The following is a 27,475-nucleotide window of genomic DNA, read 5'->3' as shown; positions in this document are numbered from 1 at the left end:
CCTGGTCACTACCGCCGCAGCAAGACCATCCCGCTTTGCGGCGGGCTCTGGTGAAAACCTGTAGTGGCTTAGAACCGGTCCACTAGCACGGTCCTCGCCAATCCCTCTCTGGCACAGAGGATCCACCTCCTGCCAGCCGGCATCGTGACATAGCTACTGTGCCATGTGTTGCAAACTTCTTGATAATGTTGCGCAATGTGGACAAAAGCAAATCTAGATCTCTGGAGATGGACTTGTAACCTTAAGATTGTTGATATTTTCCCACAATTTTGGTTCTCAAGTCCTCAGACAATTCTCTTCTCCTCTTTCTGTTGTCCATGCTTAGTGTGGTACACACAGACACACAATGAAAAGACTAAGTGAACTTAGTTACTATCCCCAGGTGGGTTTAACCCCTTAAGGACCTAGGGCATATGGATACACCCTGGCTTCCTGGTACTTAAGGACCCAGGACGTATCCATACACCCGTGGGAATTTCGGACCGGGGTGACTGCTGATATCGATCAACAGGCACACCGTGCAAATGCCCAGGGGGGTCATCAGTCAATGTCGGCAATCGGCGCAAATTACAAGTGAATTCGAACTTGCGATTTTGCGCCTATTCCGGGTCATACAGGTCTATGGTGACCTGGTGACCCGGAATATAAGGGGAATTGTGGTTGTCCATGACACCTACGATCCCCCTGAAGGGATAGGAATGAGGTGGCATAGGTGCCACCTCTCCTCTCCCTGCTTTTGGTCGTCAAAAGCGACGGCCAATAGCAGAGTGGGGGGTTGGGGGGGTTACATTTTGTTTTCCCCATCCTTCCCACCCACAATGGGCGGAGCAGAAAGGGGAAACCGAAGAGGACCGACGCAGATGATCCACTTACCCATCCGGAGGCAGCGGACGATGGTGATCGGCTGGTGGCGATGTCGTGCGGCAGAAGAGGACGGCACCCTGGATCCTACGGAAGCGGGTAAGTTGCCTAGCAATATCTGGAAAGCTACAGTTTGAGACCACTATACAGTGGTCTCTAACTTGTAGCCTTCCAGATGTTGCCAAACTACAACTCCCAGCATGCCCAGACAGCTGTTTGGGCATGCTGGAATATGTAGTTTTGCAACAGCTGGAGGGCAACAGTTTGAGACCACTAAACAGTGGTTTCTAAACTGTATCCCTCCAGATCTTGCAAAACTACAACTCCTAGCGTGCCCAAACAGCTGTATGCTGTCTGGGCATGCTGGGATTTGTAGTTTTGCTACATCTAGAGGGCCACAGTTAGGAGATCACTGTGCAGTGATCTATAAACTGTAGCCCTCCAGATGTTGCAAAACTGCAAATCCCAGCATGCCCAAACAGCAAACAGCTGTCTCGGCATGCTGGGAGTTGTAGTTGCGTACCTGCACCTGTTGCATAACTACATCTCCCAGCATGCCCTTCGGTGATCAGTACATGCTAGGAGTTGTAGTTTTGCAACAGCTGGAGGCACACTGGTTGGAAAATACTGAGTTAGGTAACAGAACCTAACTGAAGGTTTTCCAACCAGTGTGCCTCCAGCTGTTGCAAAAGAACAACTCCCAGCATGCACGGTCTGTCAGTACATGCTGGGAGTTGTAGTTTTGAAACAACTGGAGGTTCCCCCCCATGTGAATTTACAGGGTACATTCACACAGGCAGGTTTACAGTAAGTTTCCTGCTTTAAGTTTGGGCTGCGGTAAATTTTTCGCCGCAGCGTAAACTCCTAGCTGGAAACTCACCGTAACACCAGTGCAAATGTACCCTAAAAACACTACACTACACTAACACAAAATAAAGGGTAAAACACTAAATAAACACCCCCTTACACTGTCCCCCCCCCCCCCAATAAAAATGAAAAACGTATTGTACGGCAGTGTTTCAAAAATGGAACCTCCAGCTATTGCAAGACAACAACTCCCAGCATTTCTGGACAGCCACTGACTGTCCAGGCATGCTGGGAGTTTAGCAACAGCTGGAGGCATCCTGTTTGGGAATCACTGGCATATAATACCCCTATGTCCACCCCTATGAAATCTCTAATTTAGTCCTCAAATGCGCGTTGGCGTATTTAAAGGAAACAGTTTAGGGCAACATATGGGGTACTTCCGTACTCGGGAGAAATTGCACTACAAATTTTGGGGGACTTTTTCTCCTTTTACCCATTATGAAAAGGAAAAGTTGGGGACTACACCAGCCTGTTAGTGTAAAAAAATAAACATTTTTACACTAACATGCTGGTGTTGCCCCATACTTTTTATTTTCACAAGCGGTAACACAAATTTGTTACCCCATATGTGGGCGTAAAATTCTCTGCGGGCGCACAACATGGCTCAGGAGTGAGAGCGCACCATGTACATTTCAGGCCTAAATTGGTGATTTGCACAGGGGTGGCTGATTTTACAGCTTTTCTGACATAAACTGTAAAAAATAAATACCCACATATGACCCCATTTTGGAAACTACACTTCTCACAGAACATGACAAGGGGTATAGTGAGCCTTAACATCCCACAGGTGTTTGGGCATTGTAGTTCGCCAGCAGAGCACTTGACATCCACACATGGGGTATTTTCATACTCAGAAGAAATCGGGTTACAAATTCTGGGGGTCATTTTCTCCTATTACCCTTTTTTTTATTTCATTTACACATCCAAATTTAACAAAAAGTCGTCAAACACCTGTGGGTAGTTAAGGCTCACTGTACCCCTTGTTACATTCATTAAGGGGTGTAGTTTCCAAAATAGTATGCCATGTTGGTATTTTTTGCTGTTCTAGCACCACAGGGGCTTCCTAAATGCGACATGCCCCCCAAAAACAATTTCAGCAAAATTTGCTTTCAAAAAGCCAAATGTGGCTCCTTCTCTTCTGAGCATTGTAGTTCACCCGCAGAGCATTTTACGGCCTAACATGGGGTATTTCCATACTCAGAAGAGATGGCGTACAAATTTTGAGGGGCATTTTCTCCCATTACCCTTTGTAAAAATGGTAAATTTGGGGAAAAAACTGCACTTTAGTGTAACATTTTTTTTTCCCTTTACACATCCGATTTTAACGAAAAGTCGTCAAACACCTGTGGGGTGTTAAGGCTAACTGGACCCCTTGTTACGTGCCTTAAGGGGTGTAGTTTCCGAAATGGTGTGCCATGTGGGGTTTTCTGCTGTTCTGGAACCATAGGGGCTTTCTAAATGTGACATGCCCCCCAAAAACCATTTCAGCAAAATTCACTCTCCAAAATCCCATTCTCGCTCCTTCCCTTCTGAGTCCTCTACTGTGCTCGACGAACACTTGACATACACATATGAGGTAGTTCCTCACTCGAGAGAAATTGGGTTACAAATTTTGGAGAGCTTTTTCTCCTATTACCACTTGTAAAAACTCAAAAACTGGGTCTACAAGAACATGCGAGTGTAAAAAATGAAGATTTTGAATTTTCTACTTCACTTTGCTGCTATTCCTGTGAAACACCTAAAGGGTTAACACATTTACTGAATGTCATTTTGGATACTTTGAGGGGTGCAGTTTTTATAACTGGACTGGTCCCTGAAAAATTCCGATTTTGAAAATTTTGTGAAAAATTGGAAAATTCCTGCTGAACTTTGAAGCCCTCTGATGTCTTCCAAAAGTAAAAACATGTCAACTTTATGATGCAAACATAAAGTAGACATGTTTTATATGTGAATCAATATATAATTTATTTGGAATATCCATTTCCTTATAAGCAGAGAGCTTCAAAGTAAAAAAAAATGCTAAATTTTAAATTTTTTCATCAAATTTTGGAATTTTTCACCAAGAAATGATGCAAGTATCAACAAAATTTTACCACTAACATAAAGTAGAATATGTCACGAAAAAACATTCTCGGAATCAGAATGAAAGGTAAAAGCATCCCAGAGTTATTAATGCTTAAAGTGACAGTGGTCAGATGTGCAAAAAATGGCCGGGTCCTTAAGGTATGAATGGGCTAGGTCCTTAAGGGGTTAAAGGAGCATCACATGCTTGAAACAATCTTATTTTTCCACAATTTTGAAAGGGTGCCAATAATTCTGTCCAGACCATTTTTGGAGTTTGGTATGAGATTATGTCCAATTTGTTTTTTTTTCCTCCCTTTTTTGGTTTAATTCCAATACACACAAAAGAAATAGACATGTGTATAGCAAAACATGTGTTACTGCAATCCATTTCTGTGAGAAATACTTAATTTTCTAGAAAAATTTCAGGGGTGCCAACATTTACGGCCCTGAATGTATGTATACATATATTCTATTATATCGTGTGACAACACAGAAGTGCACATTGAGTGCACAGCCTGTATAACATACCGTAGTTTAATTTTGCTGTGCTCTCAAAGTAACTCAAAGCACATGTCTAAACCTTGGCAACAAAAGTGAGGACACTCCTAAGGGAAATTATCCAAATTGGGCCAAAAGTGTCAATATTTTTGTGGTTTCCAATTTTTTCTAGCACTAAAGGGGAACTCTGGTGGAAACAAGTGGAAAACAAATGTTTTCCTATCAACTGATGCCAGAAAGTTAAACACATTTGCAAATGATTTCTATTTCAAAATCTTAACCCTTTCACTAATTATCAGCTGCTGTATACTACAGAGAAAATTGTGTAGTTCTTTTCAGTCTGACAACAGTGCTCTCTGCAAGCAAGCAAATCCCCATAGCAAACTTCTCCTACTCTGGACAGTTCCTGACACGGACGGAGATGTCAGCAGAGAGCACTGTGTCGGACTGGAAAGAACTTCACAAATTTCTCTGTAGTATACAGCAGCTAATAAGTACTGGAAGGGATAAGATTTTGAAATAGAAGCAATTTATAGATCTGTTTAACTTTCTGGTACCAGTTGATTTGAAAACATTTTTTTCCATCGGATTTCCCCTTTAAGCTTCTTGGGCTTCACAGGTTGCCATGACGACATCATGAAGCTGGTGGATGTTAGATGTCTTGCACTCCCACAGTTCCCATTTGAGGATGCCCCACAGATGTTCAATAGGGTTTAGATATGGAAATGTAAAGCGATATTTACTGCTGCCCTTCCTAGTGGGTACCAAACTGCAACTCCCAGCATGCCCAGACAGCCAAAGGCTGTCTGGGCATGCTGGGAGTTGTAGTTTTGCAACATCTGGAGGGTCACAGTTTGGAGACCACTGTTACAGTGGTGCCCAAACGGTAGCCCTCCTGATGTTGCCAAACTACAACTCCCAGCATGCCTAGACTGCCCAGGCATGCTGGGAGTTGTAGTTCTGTAACATCTGTCCCTTCAGATTTAGCAATTTTCATGAAATTTTTGAAAATTGCTGCTCTACTTTGAAGCCCTCTAATTTTTTCATAAAGTAAAAATATGTCCATTTTATGATGCCAACATAAAGTAGACATATTGTATTTGTGAATAAAAATAAAATTTATTTGGAATATCCATTTTCCTTACAAGCTTTCCTTCAAAGTTAGAAAAATGCTAAATTTTCAAAATTTTCATGAGATTTTGGCGTTTTTCACCAAAAAAGGATGCAAGTAACGCCGAAAATTTACCACCAAAATAAAGTAGAATATGTCACGAAAAAACAATCTCAGAATAAGAGTATTCCGTAAAAGCGTTTTAGAGTTATTAATGTGTGAAGCGACGGTGGTCAGAATTGCGAAAAAGGGCTCAGTCCTTAAAGGGGTACTCCGCCCCTAGACATCTTATCCCCTATACAAAGGATAGGGGATAAGATGTCAGATCGCCGCAGTCCCACTGCTGGGGACCCCCGGGATCCCCGTGCTATCATTACAGCACAGAGCGAGTTCGCTCTGTGCGTAATGACGGGCGATACGGGGGACGGAGCAGTGTGACATCATGGCTCCGCCCCTCGTGACATCACGGCCTGTCCCCTTAATGCAAGTCTATGGGAGGGGGCGTGATGACTGCCACACCCCCTCCCATAGACTTGTATTGAAAGGGGCGGGCCGTGACGTCATGAGGGGCGGAGCCATGATGTAACGATGCTCCGGCCCCTGTACTGCCCCTCATTACGTGCAGAGCGATCTCGCTCTGCGCAGTAATGATAGCCGGGTGCCGCAGCGGGGATCCCGGGGGTCCCCAGCAGTGGGACCGCGGCGATCTGACATCTTATCCCCTATCCTTTGGATAGGGGATAAGATGTCTAGGGGCGGAATACCCCTTTATGGTGAAAAAGGGCTGCGTCCTTAAGGGGTTAAGACCCTGAGCTTCTTTAGCAAGGCAGTGGTTGTCTTGGAGGTGTGTATATTGAAATACTGCTCATGCTCTGCATCAGTATGTCACAGTACATGTTGGCATTCATGGTTCCTTTAACCCCTTAAGGACCAGCACAAGTAAACCTGTACACCCCTGAAAGACCAGACCTGTTTTTTTTTAAATTGGGGATATCTGTCTTTATTAGAGAATGACTCTGGTAATGTTTTGCCAATCACGATAATTCTGACATTGTTTTTTTGTCACAAGTTGTCCTTCATGTACATAGCAAAAGTAAGCTGATATCATTTGTAGTAAAAAATTTTACAATGCAAAAATCATGAATTTTTTTTAAATATTTTTTTTTGCTATTTTAACACTAATAGGTTGCAAATATTTATACTTTCTGACCAAATAGTTTATGAAACTTATACTTTTCGATGTCTACTTTATTTTGAAAGCATTTCTTTTGCTTTTAATTAACATTTTAAATGAATTAGAAGCCTAACAATGTAACTTGAAATTTTTTTATGAGCTATGCAAGGTTTCCAGAAATTTGAAGGTGGTAGAACATGGGAACAAGCCCCCCCACCCCCACCCCCAAATTACACCATTTTTAAGAACTAGACCCCTCAGGGTATTCACTAGGGGTATTCAAAATGAGAAATTAGCTTTTTTTCACAAATGCATCATTTGTGGGACATATTTTTTGTACATCACTTCTGATATTGAAAGAAATGCACCCTATATTTTATTGAGCTGCTCAGGCCGTGTTTGGAAATACCCCGCTTAGGCCATATTTGGTTCCTTAGACATGTGGCAGGACGCCGAAGGGGCATCACTTTAGGCGGAATGGATTATACGCCACGCTTCATGCCTGCAAAGAGTTTTGGCTACCAGAACCTTTCAGAACCCCCACAAGTGACCCAATTTTGGAAACTACGCCCCTAAAGTATTCACCTAGACCAAAAGTGAGTACTTTCAGTCCTTTTTGTGTGGCTGGAATGGTTACAAATTTAGCAGAAAAATAAAAATTTTCTTTTTTTTTCTCACAAATGCATCATTTGTGGGACATATATTTTGTTCATTGCATCTTTGTACCTTGCATTTTGTACATATGGCTTAGGCCATATTTGGTTGCATGATATCATTATACAAATTATAGGCTGCACTTCATCTTGCAAAGCATTCTAGCTGTCAGAACAATACTGCACCCCCAGAAGTGACCCCATTTTCAAAACTACACCCCCTAACATATTCACCTAGAGTAAAAGTGAGAATGTTGAAACCTTTTTGTGTGGCTAGAATGATATCAAAGTCAGTGGAAAAAAATAGAAATTAGCTTTTTTCCCCACAAATTCTTTATTTGTGGGACATAATTTTGGTAAGTCGCTTTTGAAATGGAGGAAATGCGCCCATATTTTATCACGCTGTTTGTCCTGGGCTGGGAAGTACCCCTACTTAGGCCATATCTGGTTGCCTTACCGTCTGGAAGGACCAAGAAGGAGAGGAGCCCCCTTTGTCTTTCAGGGCATCATTGTATGAATAGTTTCCATTCATACTGCATTTCTGCAGTATAGGTGTCCGTTGTCATGTCAAAAAAGGGATGCCAATGTATACTGTAGCAGTCTCATTCAGAAATGAATAGAGCTGCTACAGTATACATCAGTATCACTTTTTTAACATGATGCTGATGGACACCTTTAACATACTGCAGAAACGCAGTATGAATGGGGTGCAGTGTAGGGTCACATAGAGCGCATCCACAGCTAATTTCACACAGCGATTTCCGCCCAGCAGTCACAAGGGCTAGGTCACTGCTGCGGCTCAGTGTGTCTGCTCGTGACTGATGGGGGGAAATATGCCGCTATGAGGCGATACACAAAGCTACTGTTACGCTGAGCGCTCCGGGCCCCCTGCTGGCCACGGAGCGCTCACAGCATGTGTCCCCAGGCAGTGATCCGGCGTCTTTGCATGTGCGTCCCCGCTCTCTAGGGCGGGCGCGTGTCGGGACTCTTAGATTTAAAGGGCCAGTGCACTAGTGATTGGTGCCTGGGCCAAAGTGGTTATTAAGGGTTAAGGTTTGTGAGAGGCAGTGCTGGTTGGACTTAATTAGGCATTCACCTGTACACTGCCTATAAATACCTTCTCCTCCCACAGCCTCTTGCCGGACCTTTGTGCCTTGTGAAAGCGTTCCCTGTTGTTCCAGTGTTACCCTGCCTGTTGCCAACCCGTTGCCCGTGACTACCACCTTAGAACCTGTGCTGCCTGCCCTGACCATTGCTACGTCTGACTACGCTTCCGCCTATCCCTGCTGTACCGCGTCTATCTCAGCAACCAGAGGAGTTGAGTCGCTACCGGGTGGAACGGCCTGGGGATTACCGCTGCAGCAAGACCATCCCGCTTTGTGGCGGGCTCTGGTGAAAACCAGTAATCCCTTAGACTCTGTTCCCCTGGTACGGCCTACGCCATCTCTCCTCTGGTCCAGTGGATCCACCTCCTGCCATCTGACCGGACCATGACAGCTACCCAGCCGCAGCAGGGAGCTTATTATTGTGACTGCTGGGGGCATCTGCAGCATGTAATATGCTGCGGATGTGCGCCGTGTGATCCTACACATTATGCATTATTTATTTTTTACACATTTTATTTTAACATTTTTTTTTACTTTTTTTTTTCTTTTTCACTTTTAGTTATTTTATATAATTTTTTTACAGTTTTTTAATGCTTTGGAATACTTAGTATTCCAAAGCATTGCAGTTATATGCTGCCTGCCAGTTTTACACAGTCCTGACAGCACGTCCTGACAAGGCAATAACCGGGCAGACCTGGGGGTCCTTGTAAAGAACCCCAGCTGAGATCGTTGCGGGCTGCTACAGGAGAGAGACAGAGGGAGCCCTCTTCCTCTGTCAAAACTCCTTAAAGCTCGTGGTCGATTCCGACCACGGCTGTAAGGGTTAAACTGCTGGGACCGAAGTTTACTTCGGTCCCAGCAGTGCAGAGGCGCCCGCCCACCAGGGATCATACACAGCACCCCGCGATCGCGCTGCGGGATGCTGCAGGGGGGACAGAGGGAGCTCCCTCTGTCAAAAAACATACAACCCGTGGTCACTTACGACTGTGGCTGTAAGGGTTAAACTGCCGGGACCGAAGTTTACTTCCGTCCCTGCAGTGCGGCAGGGTCCTGGCTGTGTGTTACAGCCAAGTCTCTGTTGCGGTGTCGTGGATGCACTGGACAGCACCAACGAGAACCATGGACGTGTATACTCGTCCTGGTGTGGGAACGTGCATCCTGCCTGGACGTGTATACACGTTCATGGTCATTAAGGGGTTAAAGGAGAAATGCGGTGCAAAACTTTGAACTTCCCCTGTGCCTGGGCTGCAAAACTAGAAGAAAAAAAACTTTAACTCAACTTCCTACGTTCCCCCATTGTGCTGGTATCGGCGTCCCCTTCCTCCAGCGCTGCTTGGCTCCCTGCTTTTTAGGTTCAGAACATCACACTGCAGTCAGCGTATCGCCAGCCACAGCAATGTCCCGCCTCGGCCGTGGATAGGCTGAGCGCACTGTCTTGTAAGGTGCTGTCCCCTTACATGACAGTGGGGTCAGCATATCACCGGCTGAGGCGGGAAATCGCTGCATCTGGCGATACGCTGACTGCAGTGTGATGTTCCAAGCCCTAGAGGCAGAGAGCCAAAGCAGCGTCAGAGGAACGGGATGCTGATACCAGTGCAACAGGGGAACGTGGGAAGGTGAGTTCAAGTTTGTATTTAAAATTTTTGCAGCCTGGGCACAGGAGAAGTTAAAAGGTTTGCACCGCATTTCTCCTACAATAAACTGTAGCTCCCCAGTGCCAGCAACACTCATGCAGTCCCAGAGAATGACACTCCAACCACCATGCTGGACTGTAGGCAAGACACACTTACCTTTGTATTCCCTACCTGGTTGCTGCCACACACATGCTTGAGATATATATATATATATATATATATATATATATATATATATATATATATATATATATATATATATATATATCTTGGTCTCATTGGATCACAGGACAGGGTTCCAGTAATTTATGTCTTTAGTCTGCTTGTCTTCAGCAAACTGTTGTGGGCTTTTTTTTGTGCATTATCTTTAGAAGAGGCTTTCTTTTGAGACAATAGGCATGCAGCCCAATTTAATGCAGTATAGCGTAGGCCATCTTTATAGAGCAACAATTCTTTTCTTTTCGTTTTTAGATCCTCAGAGAGTTATTTGCCAGGAGGTGTCAAAAATTGAACTATCAGTGACCAATATAAGAGCGTGTGAGAGCAATAACACCAAAATTTAGACACATGCTCCCCATTAACACGGAAGACACATGACATGACATCAGAGAGGAAAAAAGGCCAATTAGACCCAACTTGGACTTTTCCACTAAGGGGTTTACTTACTTTTGTTTAGACATTATTGACTGTGGATTTAGCTATTTTGAGGGAACACATCATTAAACTTATGCAGGCTGTACTCTCACCACTTTACATTGTAGCAGAGTTGAATTTCTACAGTGTTGTTGCATGAAAAGATATAATAAAGTATTTACAAAACTGTGAGGAGTGTTCTGACTTATCTGAGTTAATCTACATATATAACACATAATGCCTCATAAACATACAATATGTTATGTACAGAAAACATAAAATAACAACATCTTCTTTTCTTTACAGAGGGAGTTTTTTGAACGGCTTTATGTTATGTACACAGTGGGATATTCTATTTCTTTCTGTTCTTTAGCTATTGCTATTTTCATCATTGGTTATTTCAGGTAAGGCTTGTGTTCATATACAATAATGACACATCTAAATGTGCTTTTACTTTTTTATTCTAGTAATGTGACAATTTTCAAATATCAAAGGACTTTTTACATTGTGTTTTTGCATCCTGCTTAACCCCTTAAAGGGTTACTCCGCTCCCCAGCGTCCGGAACACTGAGTTCCGAACGCTGTGTGCGTGCTTCTGTGTTCACGCCCACCCCCTCGTGACATCACGCACCGTCATGTGATGTCACATCCCACCCCCTCAATGCAAGTCTATGGGAGGGGGCGTGACGGTCATAGACATTCATTGAGGGGGCAGGCCGTGATGTCCTGAGGGGGCTGGCATGAACACAGAAACACGCAAACAGCATTTGGAACTCAATGTTCCGGATGTTGGGGAGCGGAGTAACCCTTTAAGGACCAAGACAATTAGGTCTGTATGCCCCTTAAAGACCAGGCCTGTTTTTTCAAATAGGGGACGTCTGACTTTATTAGAGAATAACTCTGGTAATGTTTTGCCAATCAGGTTGATTCTGACATTGTTTTATTGTCACAAGTTGTTCTTCATGTACATAGTAGACATGTGCAATTCGGTTCGGCACGAATGTCTAATTTACCGAATTTTACCGTTTTCGGGCATTCGGACCGATCCGAATGCACGAAAACATATTTTGAACATTCCCGAATAGCCACGATAATACGAATAGCAAAATAACTAATGCATTCATTACTTCCCGAATGCATGCGGTAAATAACGAATGCATTTGTTATCCGTAAACGAACGTAAAGAATTCATTCTAATAACAAAGATAATAAAAAGGATACAGATACAGTTAGATTTTTCGAATACATTCGGTATTCGGGTACATTCGGTAAATCTTTTTATTCTTTTTTGGACTTTAGCGATCCTAAAAAATTATGGAGATACCTTTTTTATTAAAATTTCGTAGGGTACCATAAAAAATAATAATAAAAAAGATACAGTAGTGATGGAAAAAATTGTATCTAACAAAATGTATCTTTTTTATTATAAAATGCTTATAAATTTTTAAACAGGGATCAATTTATGTGAGCGGGTAAAGCACTAAAAATGTAGCTGACAATAATAAAAATGTATTGTGTGCGTGTTTTTCACTTTTTTTAAAACATTTTTAGGAAGTACTAGTACTCCCAGCATGGAACACACTGTTCCATGATGGGAGTAGTAACCTGTACTAACTGACAGATCGCCGGGGTCCCTTGCGTTCCTCTTGTATAATGTATAGATGCGGCAGCCGCTCTTCTATGGTCCCCTGCACTCACATATATATACACCTATTCATATTTCCCACAGAGCTGTGATTGGCCAGATGGTTCCAGCCAATCACAGCTCTCTGTGTGAAATAGGAATATGTGTATATATAAGGCCGTGCAGGGGACCATAGGAGAGCGGCTGCCGCATCCATACAGTACACTCTGCTCCATGCTGGGAGCTGTAGTACCTGCATTAATAGACAGATCGCAGCGGGTGTCAGAAGTTACACTCGCTGCAATATGTCTATTAATGCAGGTACTACAGCTCCCAGCATGGAGCAGAGTGTGCTCCATGTTGGGAGTATTAGTACCTGCAGTAAGGGACAGATCCCAGCGGATGTCACTCCTCCTAACACCCGCTGCGATGTCCTGATGTGAATGTCGGGATCAGCTGTTCTCAGGGCTACAAAGCCAGGAGAACAGCTGATGCTGAGCCGTAGGTATACATTGTATATCTACTGCACAGCAAGAACTTACAGTGAGCCTGCGATGTGTATACAGTATACACATTGCTGGCTCACTTAACCCCTTGCTGAGCTGTGCGCTATTCGCAAGCCCAGCAAGGAAAGAGTTAACTTAAACTGCTGGACAGTGTAGGTTAACCCTTTGGGCGGTATACACTATATACAGCTATCTATAGATATCTGTAAATAGTGTATACAGAAGACGAAGTCCGCTTACTTCCCTCGAGTCCCGGGCAGGTCTGTGTAGCTCCGCCCCTAGTGATGACGGCATTAGAGGGCGGAGCTACTGAATGGAACAAGGCTAGTTAATCTGAAGATCTGTTCACATTGTCCGTTTTGTATAATGTGAACAGACCCTTCTGGCAGTGTCTACCCAGACAGGGAGACTCCAGCTGTTGCTAAACTACAACTCCCAGCATGCCCTGACAGCCAAAGGCTGTCTGGGCATGCTGAGAGTTGTAGTTTTGCACCAATTGGTGTCTCCCTGTTTGGGTAGACATTGCATCATGGGTGCTCTCCCCAGCGGACAGCGGCAAAAATGTCATAACCATTTTTTATTTTTTTTTTCTTCTCGTTTCAGATCCGTGTATGCAGAGGATTACTGCAGATTTGATGGATTACGGCGGATTATTTTTAAATAAATAAATAAAAAAATGCATAGGGTTCCCCGTATTTTAATTCTCAGCACAATACCAACCAAACAGCAACAGCCTGACGTTACCAGGGTGGGCGAGGACCATTGTTACTGGCCCTCCCCGGCCTAAATAATGCCAGCCTGTTACCGCCTAGGCCCAGGAGCGCCATTTTTGACGCTCCGGGCCTGTTGGTACCGGCTCTTCCCGGCACCCCTGTGGTGGTGGGTACCGGGGTAATAATTGTGGGTTAGCGCTAGCTGTTTTTGGGGCTAGCACTAAGCCCTTGCTTAGTAATGGATTCAGTCAATAAGACCAGCTTCCACTACTAAGCCTGAAAATTCTATAAAAAAAAAAACACAACACATTGGAAACATTATTTTATTTAAAAAAACACTCCCCCACAGCCCTCGTTAACCATTTTATTAAAAGAAAAAATAATAATCCGACTTAATCCATCGAATCCGCAGTAATCCTCTGCATACACGGATCTGAAACGAGAAGAAAAAAAACACAAAAAAATGGTTATGACATTTTTGGTGCTGTCCGCTGAGGAGAGCACCCATGATGTAATGTCTACCGAAACAGGGAGCCACCAATTGGTGCAAAACTACAACTCCCAGCATGCCCAGACAGCCTTTGGCTGTCTGGGCATGCTGGGAGTTGTAGTTTAGCAACAGCTGGAGTCTCCCTGTCTGGGTAGACACTGCCAGAAGGGTCTGTTCACATTATACAAAACGGACAATGTGAACAGAGCTTCAGAGTAACTAGCCTTGTTCCCTTCTGTCGCTCCGCCCCCTAATGACGTCATCACTAGGGGGCGGAGCTACACTGACCTGCCCGGTACTCAAGGGAAGTAAGCTATATACTGTGTACACATTGCAGGCTCACTGTAAGTTCTTGCTGGGCAGTAGATATACGATGTATACCTACGGCTCAGCGTCAGCTGTTCTCCCGGCTCTGTAGCCCTGAGAACAGCTGATCCCGACATTCACATAAGGACGATCGCAGCGGGTGTCAGGAGGAGTGACATCCGCTGGGATCTGTCCCTTACTGCAGGTACTAATACTCCCAACATGGAGCACACTCTGCACACTCTGCTCCATGCTGGGAGCTGTAGTACCTGCATTAATAGACATATCGCAGCGAGTGTAACTTCTGACACCGCTGTGATCTGTCTATTAATGCAGGTACTACCGCTCTCAGCATGGAGCAGAGTGTACTCCATGTTGGGAGTAGTAGTACTTGTAGTAAAGGAATGATCACTTCGGGTATCACTCCTGACACCCGCGGTGATGCTCCTGTATAATGTATGGATGCGGCGGCCGCTCTCCTATGGTCCCCTGCACGGCCGTATATATACACACATTTCTATTTCTCACAGAGAGCTGTGATTGGCTGGAACCATCTGGCCAATCACAGCTCTGCGGGAAATATGAATATGTGTATATATACGTGAGTGCAGGGGACCATAGAGGAGCGGCCGACACATCTATACATTATACAAGAGGATTGCAAGGGACCCCGACGATCTGTCAATTAGTACAGGTAACTACTACTCCCATCATGAAAGAGTGTGTTCCATGCTGGGAGTAGTAGTACTACCTAAAAAATGTGGGGGGAAAAAGTGAAAAACACGCACACAATACATTTTTATTATTGTTGGCTAAATTTTTTGTGCTTTACCCGCTCACATAAATCGATCCCTGTTTAAAAATTAATAAACATTTCATAATAAAAAAGATACATTTCGTTAGATACAATTTTTTCCATCACTACTTTATCTTTTTTATTATTATTTCTTGGTACCCTGCGAAATTTTAATAAAAAAGGTATCTCCATAATTTTTTAGGATCGCTAAAGTCCAAAAAAGAATAAAAAGATTAACCGAATGTACCCGAATACCGAATGTATCCGAAAAAAATCAAACGAACACCCTAATACCGAATGTATCCGAAAAATCTAAACCGAAAATATTACCGAACCGAAATTTTTTTCAAAAACAAAAAAACAAAACGATAATTTTTCTAGTGCACAAGTCTAATGGCTTGTGCTGAGCCAAGGTGGAGAGTGCCAAGCTGTAATTTCTTTGTGAAAAGGCAGTACTAGCCCTGCATACTTTTGTTGAAGAGAAGGTGGGACAGTTCTTGAGCCTGTCGGTGTGTGTTCATCAAGAAATTGGAGAAAGGCTTACTCCACAAAACTGGAAATGGTGACCGACTATGGAAAGAACATCTTGTCTGCGCTGCGACAAAGAAGGCTGAGCCATGCGGCCTGAATGGCACACATGTTCAATCTGGTTGTCAGGCAGTTCCTGAAGTTCCCCCCCATTAGCAAGACATCCTAACAATGGGAAGGAAACTTTGCATACACTTCAGCCACTCGTACACTGCAACGCACACCCTCCTTGAGCTGCAGAATAAGAACGGCATCCCCCAACATAGTCTAATCTGCGATGTTGCCACACGTTGAAATTCCACCCTCCATATGATGGACCAACTATATGAACAGAGAAAAGCCATCACCAATTTCTTGATCCAAGCGGATAGGGGGACTCCCCTGTATAACTTCAATGTCAACCAGTGGCAGCTCATACGTGACACCTTCCGTTTGCTCAAGGCCCTTTAAGGAAGCCACATTATTAGTCAGTCGCCAGGATTATGGGATGAATGAAGTCATTCCACTGCTTCATTTCCTACAATAAGTGTTGGAAACGATGGCTGTTCAGGGCAATGGAGATGTGGCACCTACATCTCACATCCACATGAGCCCTGTGGGGGCAGAACTGGTGGAGGAGGAGGGGGACAGGCACAGTGGAGCACAGATTAGATTTCGACAAATGGGTGGTTTTTCTAGTCATCTGACAGGAGAGCAGGAGCAGCCAGAGGAGTTAGAGGCTTATGAGGAAGGCGAGACAGAGGACCCAGACACACCATGGCAGTATGCAGGGGAGATGGAGGCAGGGAGTCCCTCTGAGTCACTTGAACAAATGGCACAATGCCTGCTCACTTGCTTTCGTAGTGACTGCCGAATTGTCATCATTCGGCAGTGGGATGACTTCTGGATCTCCACCTTATTAGACCCTCGCTACTGCCATAAAATTGGAGCCCTTTTTACACCCACGGAGAGGGAGGACAAACTGACCTACTACAGAGACATCCTACGTAGTCAGTTGGCCGATTCCTATCGGGGCCATCGTCCATCCTCTCGCTGGTCTGACTCTGGGGTCCTCTGCACTCACCTTCTACTGCCATGGCTGCTGGGGAGGGGTGGGGTGGCAGGAGCAGTATTAGCTCCATCAGCAGCAGCCTATGTCTACAGTTTCTGATGAGTACCTTTCTTCACCTGAATAGTGAAGCAACTCATCAGCAGCAGGTAGACCTGAAGCAGGACCTGAACCAGCAGGTGGTGGCATGCCTTGACATGCCCATGTCAACACATCTTGAAGATCCGCTGGACTTCTGGGCAGCCAAACTTGATTTTTGGTCGCAACTAGCAGAGCTTGCTCTAGAAAAGCTGTCCTGCCCGGCCAGTAGTGTGCCATCAGAGCGGGTGTTTAGTGCGGCATAGTAACCCCAAGGCGAACTCGTCTGTCCACGAAAATATGGAGAGACTGACCTTTGTGAAGATGAATCAGGCATGGATCAGCCAGGATTTCCACACACCAATGCCTGATGCAGAAGAGTAGATTGATCATGGTGCCACATCAACACTTCACAAATATGGATAGTGCCAAAGAGATTTAAGGCGCTACTCCCCATTTACAAACATTCCTCCTGGGCTCAACTGCTGTGCGTGCTGGGCAAACTGCTGTTACTGGAATGCCACAATGGAAACGAGACCCAGATTATCAGGCAGAGGAACCCCAGCGGGATCCATGGTGGATCGGGGAGTGGAGTCTAAGGTGCCGCTGGTCTTCACCAGTGCTGCTGCCAACTCCAGGCTGTGCCATTCAGCCACTATATGATCTCCTCCTGTTGCTGCCACCTCCACGCTGTATCATTCAGCCACTATATGTTCTACTCATGCTGCTGCCAACTCCATAATGTGTCATTCAGCCACTATATGGTCTTCTCATACTGATGCCCACTCCAGGCACTGTCATTGGGCCACCATGTGACATGTGACACTTTATTAGATTTGGTCCTTTGTAACCAAACAATTTATTGAAAGTAAACGCCGGGGCCCGGGACATTAAAACTTGGGACTGTAATATTAGATTTTAATTTCAAAATCTTAAATTTCAAATTCAAAATCTTAAATTTCAATTTCAAAATCTTAAATTTCAATTTCACAAAATCGATGTAATCTTTTCAAGACTGAGACCCTATGGTTGTTGATGTAATATAGTAGTTGTGGAATTGCCACAAGAATCCAATAAAACAGGTTGGAGTGATCAGAATGAAACATAACTGATTAAATTAAACATTTGCAGTTCCACAAAGATTAAGACAGTGGGAGGGGGGGGGGAGGGGGCGCTGAGAGGCACGGGCTGGAACAGGTGGTAGCTCGCCTCATGACGAACCGCCAGCTTGATGCTTACCAGAATGGGTACTCAAAAAATGTAAATAAATTCAAATTAAATTAAATAAAAATTACATAAAAAATACATTTATTCACTTCAATTTTGACACCATATGGTCTCCCTGCTGCCCCATCCAGACATTCTGCTGCAGTTATTTTAATAGTGATGCCTGTAATCTGCACGTCACACTGAATAACAGTATTATTTCACTAACACAGCACACTCCCTATGCGTGTCCATTCACCTTATCCCCCTCTGTGTTCCATCAGCAGACATTATGGTAGAAAGTGATCAGACATGGCTCTATTCTTTAGTGAGAACTTAAACAAACGCATATAAAATAACTTAGTGATTCATTTTGGGGTGTACAATTAGCGTAATAGTGTATCCAAATAAATAATTATAATATAAAATTATTTAGCTCAAATATATTTCTCCTAACATTGAGGACTGTCACTTTGCTTTTTGTCTACAAGTACATATAATGCACATATGATAAATATGTATGTATAGCATTTTGGGGAAAGAAATCAAGCAAAATCAGCAAGATAACCACATATGATGTGAACAGATCAAAAGATGTTTACACTTAGTTCTTTCTTTGTGTTAAAGATGTTATCCGTGTTTAAATGTTAAAAAAATAAAAATAATGCAAATGCAGTAAAATAACAAACTGTTACTTACCTCTCCCTCTGTTCCCACACTGGTCCCCTGTTCAGCCCTCTGTTAATACTGCAGAAGTGGAGGTCAGTGACGGGAGCCATGATGCCAGGAGTATTACACGTGACTGCTGGGACTGCAGCACTAACGTGACCTCAGCCTCTGCAGTAATACCAGAGCGCTGAACATAGGACCAACACAGGCACAGAAGGGAAAGTAGTAACTATTTGTTATTTTACTGCATTTGAGGTAAAAAAATAAAATAAAATATTAATAACTCCTTTAACTGTAAACAGATCACAAAATCTTTTATATTTGCCAAGAATACAGATACAGCATGTTGTGCCTTTCAGTCTAGTAAAACCTATAGATCCATATAGAAATCTGTTTTTTGTTTTTTAACATTGGAATCAACTAATGTGAAAAGGAAATGCTTTTAAATTAAGCTCTAACAACTTATTTACGCTGGACTGCATGTTTCCAAATAATATGTCCTGAGAGCTCCAATACAAGGAATTACCATTAGAGCAAAGGATTTGATTCTTGCTTTTAAATTGTGTTTCAACTCAGCAAGGACAAGGGACAAGTTCACGCTTTGCATTTTAGATTTACTATTAACCATTGGGGAAAACATCCTTACAGACAGAACCCTGTTCCCTTAGTCTCTAGCAATGAAAAGAAGGCAGTTTAACTCCTTAGATGCTGCGGTCAATAGCAAGCATGCTGTTTAAGGGTAATGACTAGAGGTGCACCGAAATGGAAATTTCAGAACCGAAACAAAACCGAAATAAAAAAAAATGTCCGGCCGAAACCGATACCGAAACCGAAAATGACTTCTCCCAGTCTTCTGGTAAAATGCAGCGCTCCGCTCATTAGATTCCCCCACATTAGATTGCCAGCTCCCCCACATTAGGTCGGGAGTTCCCCCACATTAATAGGCAGCTCCCCCACATTAATAGGCAGCTCCCCCACAATAGTAGGATGCTCCCCCACAATAGGTCAGCATTTCCCCCACAATAGTAGGCAGTTCCCCCACAATAGTAGGCAGCTCCCCCCAACAATGTTAGGCAGCTCCCCCCCACATTAGGTCACCAGTTCCCCAACAATAGTAGGCAGTTCCCCCACAATATTACGCAGCTCCCCACAACAATATTAGGCAGCTCCCCACAACAATATTAGGCAGCTCCCCCCAACAATATTAGGCAGCTCCCCCCACATTTGTAGGCAGCTCCCCCCCCCTGAAATATTAGGCAGCTCCCCCCCAACAGTATTAGGCAGCTCCCCTCACAATATTAGGCAGCTCCCCCCCACAATATTAGGCAGCTCCCCCCACAATATTAGGCAGCTCCCCCACATTTGTAGGCAGCTCCCCCCCAACAATATTAGGCAGCTCCCCCCCCCCACATTTGTAGGCAGCTGCCCTCCAACAATATTAAAGCAATTTGACCGTGTAGTAGGAGATGAGGATAGAGGAACCAGGAGGAGTGCAGCATAAAATCAAGTTGGGTTTATTAGATGCAACGCGTTACGCTGCCTGATGAAGCTGCGCATGCGCAGCGAAACGCGTTGCATCTAATAAACCCAACTTGATTTTATGCTGCACTCCTCCTGGTTCCTCTATCCAGCGCCGACATCTCCTACTACACGGTCAAATTGCTTATCTACTGCCTCTTAGGAGGGCTGCGGATGAGGTCACAAGCATTTACAGGTGCTTCCCATTGTTGTGTGTGTGCACACAACCAACTCTGGTAAGCGGCGTGGGATAGATCGTTTCCCTTCCCTATGGGCCTGACCTGCTGATCCCGCACATGGCGCGCCTTCTGCTTTCCTTTTAGATTATCCCCAACAATATTAGGCAGCTCCCCCCCAACAGTATTAGGTAGCTCCCCCCAACAATATTAGGCAGCTCCCCCCCACAATATTAGGCAGCTCCCCCCCACAATATTAGGCAGCTCCCCCAACAATATTAGGCAGCTCCCCCACATTTGTAGGCAGCTCCCCCCCCCAACAATATTAGGCAGCTCCCCCCCAACAATATTAGGCAGCTCTCCCCCCCACATTTGTAGGCAGCTGCCCCCCAACAATATTAGGCAGCTCCCCCACAATAGTAGACAGCTTCCCCCTACCCCACAGACATACAGCTTACAGCCATATACAGTGTATGACTGGAGGCTGTATGTCTGTATACTGCCCCCAGTGTTTCGCTCACCGCTCCTCCGGCCCGGGGTCACATCTACTGCTATGGCCTATGGACCATAGCAGTAGGTGCCGGGGGGGTGCGGTGACCAGAACACTGAACAAGATGACGCAGTCACTTACCAGGCCCCTGCCGGCGTGCGTTCTCCTGCGACGATCCTGCGGTCCTCCTGCGTCTCTATGGTTGTACGCACGGGACGTCAGTGACGTCACGTGCATACAACCATAGAGACGGAGAAGCGAGGGACCGAAGGAGGATCGTAGGAGGACGCCGGGGAATGGTGAGTGACCGGCGGACATCCTTATGTCCCGAAAAGATTTTTCGGGACACAAGGATGTCCGAGATAGGATTAGGAATACTTTATGTGCCCGGGCCGGCTCCCGTGTGTGGCTGCAGGCGGGGGCCGACCAGAGCATATAACACCTAATACTGTATACTAAAGACCAGGGGGTCTCCAGCTGTTGTGAAACTACAACTCCCAGCATGCCCGGACAGCCTTTGCCGGTCCGGGCATGCTGGGAGTTGTAGTTTCACAACAGCTGGAGGCCCCCTGGTTTTTTTGTATACAGTATTAGGTTTTATGTGCTCTGGCCAGCCCCCGCCTGCAGCCACACACAGGAGCCGGCCCGGGCACATAAGAAGAAGTATTCCTATCCCGGAGAGCGCGCCCCCCCAGATGTTGCGGCCTGCCCCCCCTGCACCCCCCACGAGTGCCTCTGCCACTGGCAGTGTTTGTAACTTGTGCTGTGGGCGGGCAGGAGAGGTGGGTCATTATCGGCAAATTTTTTTGTTGTTTCGGCATTTCCCCGAAACAGCTATTTTCGGCCGATATGTATCGGCCGCCGATATATCGGTGCATCCCTAGTAATGAAAGAGGGCATCAGCATGCATCTATCATGATTGCTGTGTGCCAATGATCGAGACAGCTGGGGCTTTTAAAAGACCCAAGGATTGCCATAGCTGCCATGTGTATTAGCTGATGTTATTCTATCATATTACAAGTTATGGATACTAGGTTTATATGGACAGAACTTTGATCCAGAGATTTATTCTGCCATATTTGGAGTCAGAAAGGAATTTTTCCTCTGTTATGGTGCAATTGACTATGGGTTTATGCCTCCTCTGGATCAACACAATACAATTTTAAGTTAAACTCAATTGACTTTTATAAACCTTATAAACTATAATATATCTGATATGCTGCAAAAGGTGTCCATATCACATACTGAAGCACAGGTTCATACTGTATACTTTTGTCAATCACAGATATTTGATATTGTATAGTTTTTGGTAATAAATAAGTGACCATGTCTATTATTTTTTACTTATATGTGTGATATGGTTCTCTTTGTCTACTTAGGACTTTGGCAAAAAAAAAAAAAAAAAAAAACATAATAATAATGTAGTTTTAAATTTATGCAAACAGATAGAAAGTTCTAAAGAGTTCACACACTTTCAAGCACCACTGTAAGGCTCTGTTCACACGTCGTAATTTCCATGCCCAATTCTGCATAAAAATTCTACTCAGAGATTCCGCTACAGCAGAGTCCCGTTGAATTTCTGTTCCAGATGTTTCTGGCACGAAAATTCAGTTTTCCTTGTCCTCAGGAAGAATGAACACATTCATTCTTTCTGCGGACTCTGCACAGAATGTGTAGCCATATATAAGATGGCGCATTCCTCTGCGTCCCTAGTGCCGGTATTTTTTTTTTTTTCAAAGTTAACATTTTTATTTTATTGAGATAATTTAGCATAAACAGTTAAATATGTCAGCATAAACATTGAGCCCATACAGATGACAGCTGTGTGCAATAGGACTGGTGCACTTGTGACACAAAACAATTCCAAGGACAAGGAGAATGAAAACGGTCAAACATGAGCTAACAAGGAACAGTTTCACATGTTATTAGGGCAATACGTGTGTCACAGGACATACTCATGACAGATTCATTCAGCACTCTGTTGTTTCTGTTTCAATGTCTCTAAGCAGAAAAGCCAAGTGGGAAAAGGAGCAGTAGAGAGAAAAGAGAGAGGTTGGAGGGGAGTCAAAGTAGTCAAAGTAGTGGCAGTATTTTATGCTGGCGCCCGCAGTTTCTGGAATGTCCGCACAGAGATTCTCCGTGTGGACATTCCGCCATGTGAACATAGCCTAACTCCATGTGTCCAAATCCAATCTCCTGCCTTCAATTTGCTTAATCAATTCCTCTACATTCTTTCAAAAACCCTTTGTTCTCTAACATACCCACCAAAAATGCATAAAATCTGCCCAGGGCTTATTGCATTATGGAAACTCCACTTATATTCAAGCAAGCATTTTATCAGGGGAAGATTAAATGATAAGTCTAACTTGGATTTTAGAATCAATGACAGACTAGCTTCTAAGCTGCTAAAGAAAGAGTTAAGATAACCCCAGAATGCATCCAGTTTCCCTTCAAGAGCATATAAAATTATCCATGGGGCTTTTATCTACTATATCACCATATGATTACTAACTGAACCATCCTCTTTTTACTGCATTAAAACAGCCATGAAGAAAACAGCATAATGTACTGTGTTACCGGTTTGCTAATAGGCATGCACAAAGATAGTGGGGACTCTTAGGCTAGGTTCACACTGTGGAATTTCTGGGCCTAATTTCTGCCGGAGATCAAGTTGGCAGCACTAGGACCACGTGGACTACATTGCCGTCCCCATAGATGGCAATGCATTTCTGAGCAGATCTCCCAAAAGATCCACCCAGAAATGCATTGCAGTCTATGAGAGCAGAAAAGCAGTGTGCTCGGTCCTAGCGCCGCCGGCTCATTCTCTGGCAGAAATTCTGCAGTGTGAACCCAGCCTTAGGGTATGTTCACACAATGGTATTTCCATGTGGAATTCAACATTAGAATTCCGCAGCTGCAGAGTCCCATTGATATCAATGGCATTCTGCTGTGCTGTGCACAGTGGAATTATCACAGAAGATGTTTCGGCTGCAGAAATCCCGATTCCAGAGTCCACAGAAAGAATAGACATGTCTATTGTTTCTGTGGAGTCCGCAAGGAAATGCTGTCTATAAGACAATGCATATCCGAGTAGTCCTAACACTGGCATGTTCTGCTGGTGCTCCACTCTTGGGGCAATGTTCGCAAGGAAATTTTCCGTGCGGACATTGCCCATGTGTATATAGATTTACACAGTTCAGGCTTCACAAAAGTTGAATGTGCAAGCATTAACAGGAGCCAGACATCCTATTTGGAAAAGAGGTGCACAGCACCAACCATACTACATTACTAACACTAAATTAAATAGGAATACTGATGTCATATTGAATTTGAGTGGATAGCTTGTCATTGGGAGGATTATCTATAACTTTAAACACTGAGTTTGTCCTAATCCATGTGACACTATTTTAACAACCTTATTTCTGGGGACCTTATAGCCAAGAAGTTCTGGGCTCCTGCCCATTCCTCTATTACTATAGAAGGGAGGACAGGGGTAGTAAACATTGGCAGAGTCTCTATAGATAAGGTAATACAATGCCCTGGGCCGCCAAGCCTCTTCTCTGACATTATAGTGTCAAGGATGCCTTAAGGGGAGGCCTTAAACTGTGATTTACTACTGCTGTGTTATTTTGCTGAGTGTCGACATAAACAAATTCACACCAGACAATGTTCGTATAAATCCCCTTCGCAGCACTGACTCCCAAGGAGTTCTGTTCTTTATTAGAAAATCACATTAGTTTTTACAATCGACAAAAAGGGAGGGTAAAACTATCGCATCAAATCATCGTTTTATATGCTGCTTGGTCATTTGAGCATAACGTAGCATAGGTCACTTATGTTGCAACTTCTCTATCTTGAGATTTTTCCATCCTTCCACAAAAGCCCAATGTTTAAACTTCAACTCCTAACTTCTTGTATCTTAAGGCTCCAACCCAAGGTTCTCATCTTAATTACAGGCAAAGAGCAGGCTGAAATGTTTTAATTAAGGAAAACAAAGTTCTTCTGCAATAATTTAGCAATAGCATATAGCATTTAGCAAAGGCATATGAGTATAGATATAGTGATCAATATATCAGAATATTATAGACCCAACAATTGCACCGCCCTGTAATAGAAAGAGATTGCACATGAATGGCAGGGCTAAGTGTTGATTAGACTGGGGTGGTGCTGTGCTGTTTTTTTTTTTTGGGGGGGGGGGGGATTTCCTTTCTGTCTGACCACAGTGCTCCCTGCTGGCGCATCTGTCCATTTTAGGAACTGTCCAGAGTAGGATAGGTTTGCTATGGGGATTTTATCCTACTCTGGACAGTTCCTAAAATGGACAGAGGTGCCAGCAGAGAGCACTGTGGTCAGACAGAAAGGAAATTAAAAAATAAAAGAACTTACTCTGTAGTATACAGCAGCTGATAAGTACTGGAAGCATTAAGATTTTTAAATAGAAGTAATTTACACATTTGTTTAACTTTCTGGCACCAGTTGATTTAAAGAAAAATGTTTTCCAGCAGAGTACCCCTTTAACCCCTTCAGGACCAAGCCCATTTTGGCCTTAAGGACCGGAGCGTTTTTTACACATCTGACCACTGTCACTTTAAACATTAATAACTCTGGAATGCTTTTAGTTATCATTCTGATTCCGAGATTGTTTATTCGTGACATATTCTACTTTAACATAGTGGTACATTTTTGTCGATACTTGCATCCTTTCTTGGTGAAAAATCCGTAAATTTGATGAAAAATTTGAAAATTTTGCATTTTTCTAACTTTGAAGCTTTCTGCTTGTAAGGAAAATGGATATTACGAATACATTTTTTTTGGCTCACATATACAATATGTCTACTTGATGTTTGCATCATAAAATTGACGTGTTTTTACTTTTGGAAGACACCAGAGGGCTTCAAAGTTCAGCAGCAATTTTCCGATTTTTCACAAAATGTTCAAACTCGGTATTTTTCAGGGACCAGTTCAGGTTTGAAGTGGATTTGAATGGTCTTCATATATACGAAAATACCCCATAAATGACCCCATTATAAAAACTACAACCCCCAAAGTATTCAAAATGGCATTCAGTCAGCGTTTTAACCCTTTAGGTGTTTCACACGAATAGCAGCAAAGTGAAGGAGAAAATTCACAATCATCATTTTTTACACTCACATGTTCTTGTAGACCCAATTTTTGAATTTTTACAAGGGGTAAAAGGAGAAAATTTTTACTTGTATTTGTAGCCCAATTTCTCTCGAGTAAGCACATACCTCATATGTCTATGTAAAGTGTTCGGCGGGCGCAGTAGAGGGCTCAAAATGGAAGGAGCGACAAGGGGATTTTGAAGAGTACGTTTTTCTGAAACGGTTTTTGGGGGGGCATGTTGCATTTAGGAAGCCCTTATAGTGCCAGAACAGCAAAAAAAAAAAAAAACACATTGCATACCATTTTGGAAACTAGACCCCTCGGGAAACGTAACAAGGGATAAAGTGAGCCTTTATACCCCACAGGTGTTTCACGGCTTTTGCAAATGTAAAAAAAAATAATAATTTTTGCCTAAAATGCTTGTTTTCCCAAAAATTTTACATTTTTAAAAAGGGTAATAGCAGAAAATACCCTTAAAAGTTTGAAGCCCAATTTCTGCCGATTCAGAAAACACCCCATATGGGGGTGAAAAGTGCTCTGCTGGTGCACTACAGGTCTCGGAAGAGAAGGAGTCACATTTGGCTTTTTGAAAGAAAATTTTGCTCTGGGGGCATGCCGCATTTAGGAAGCCCCTATGGTGCCAGGACAGCAAAAAAAAACACATGGCATACCATTTTGGAAACTAGACCCCTCGGGGAACGTAACAAGGGGTTAAGTAAACCTTTATACCCCACAGGTGTTTCACGACTTTTGCATATGTAAAAAAAAAAAATATTTTTTACCTAAAATGCTTGTTTTCCCAAAAATTTTACATTTTTAAAAAGGGTAAAAGCAGAAAATATCCCCCAGAATTTGTAACACAATTTCTCCCAAGTACGGCGATACCCTATATGTGACCCTAAACTGTTGCCTTGAAATACGACAGGGCTCCAAAGTGAGAGCGCCATGCGCATTTGAGGCCTAAATTAGGGACTTGCATAGGGGTGGACATAGGGGAATTCTAAGCCAGTGATTCCCAAACAGGGTGCCTCCAGCTGTTGCAAAACTCCCAGCATGCCTGGACAGTCAACGGCTCTCCGACAATACTGGGAGTTGTTGTTTTGCAACAGCTGGAGGCTCCGTTTTGGAAACAGTGGAGTACCAGAAGTTTTTCATTTTTATTGGGGAGGGGAGGGGGGCTGTGTAGGGGTATGTGTATATGTAGTGTTTTTTACTTTTTATTTTATTTTTTGTTAGTGTAGTGTAGTGTTTTTAGGGTACAGTCGTACAGGCGGGGGTTCACAGTAGTTTCTCGCTGGCAGTTTGAGCTGCGACAGAAAATTTGCCGCAGCTCAAACTTGCAGCCAGATACTTGCTGTAAACCTCCGCCCATGTGAGTGTACCCTGTACATTCACATGGGGGGGGGGGGGGGACATCCAGCTGTTGCAAAACTACAACTCCCAGCATGCACTGACAGACTGTACATGCTGAGAGTTTTAGTTTTGCAACAGCTGTAGGCACACTGGTTATGTATCACTGAGTTTGTGACCTAACTCGGTGTTTCACAACCAGTGTGCCTCCATCTGTTGCAAAACTACAACTCCCAGCATGTACAGTGCATG

At 43.8% G+C, this 27,475-nt stretch overlaps 1 protein-coding gene across 3 annotated transcripts in view; it reads left to right on the top strand.

Moving 5' to 3' along the window:
* PTH2R (parathyroid hormone 2 receptor) overlaps positions 1-27,475 on the top strand; it is a 525,422-nt gene that overhangs the window by 114,816 nt on the left and 383,131 nt on the right. For all 3 annotated transcript variants that reach the window (XM_056535219.1, XM_056535218.1, XM_056535217.1), the window contains one exon: positions 10,908-11,005. In XM_056535219.1, coding sequence (XP_056391194.1) covers positions 10,908-11,005 — 98 coding nt within the window. The remainder of the gene's footprint in view (positions 1-10,907; positions 11,006-27,475) is intronic.

This window comes from Hyla sarda, chromosome 8 (genome assembly GCF_029499605.1).
Source record: "Hyla sarda isolate aHylSar1 chromosome 8, aHylSar1.hap1, whole genome shotgun sequence".
Lineage (NCBI taxonomy): Eukaryota > Metazoa > Chordata > Amphibia > Anura > Hylidae > Hyla > Hyla sarda.
The sequence above is the reverse complement of the archived record's forward strand: the minus strand, read 5'-3'. Positions and strand labels throughout refer to the sequence as shown.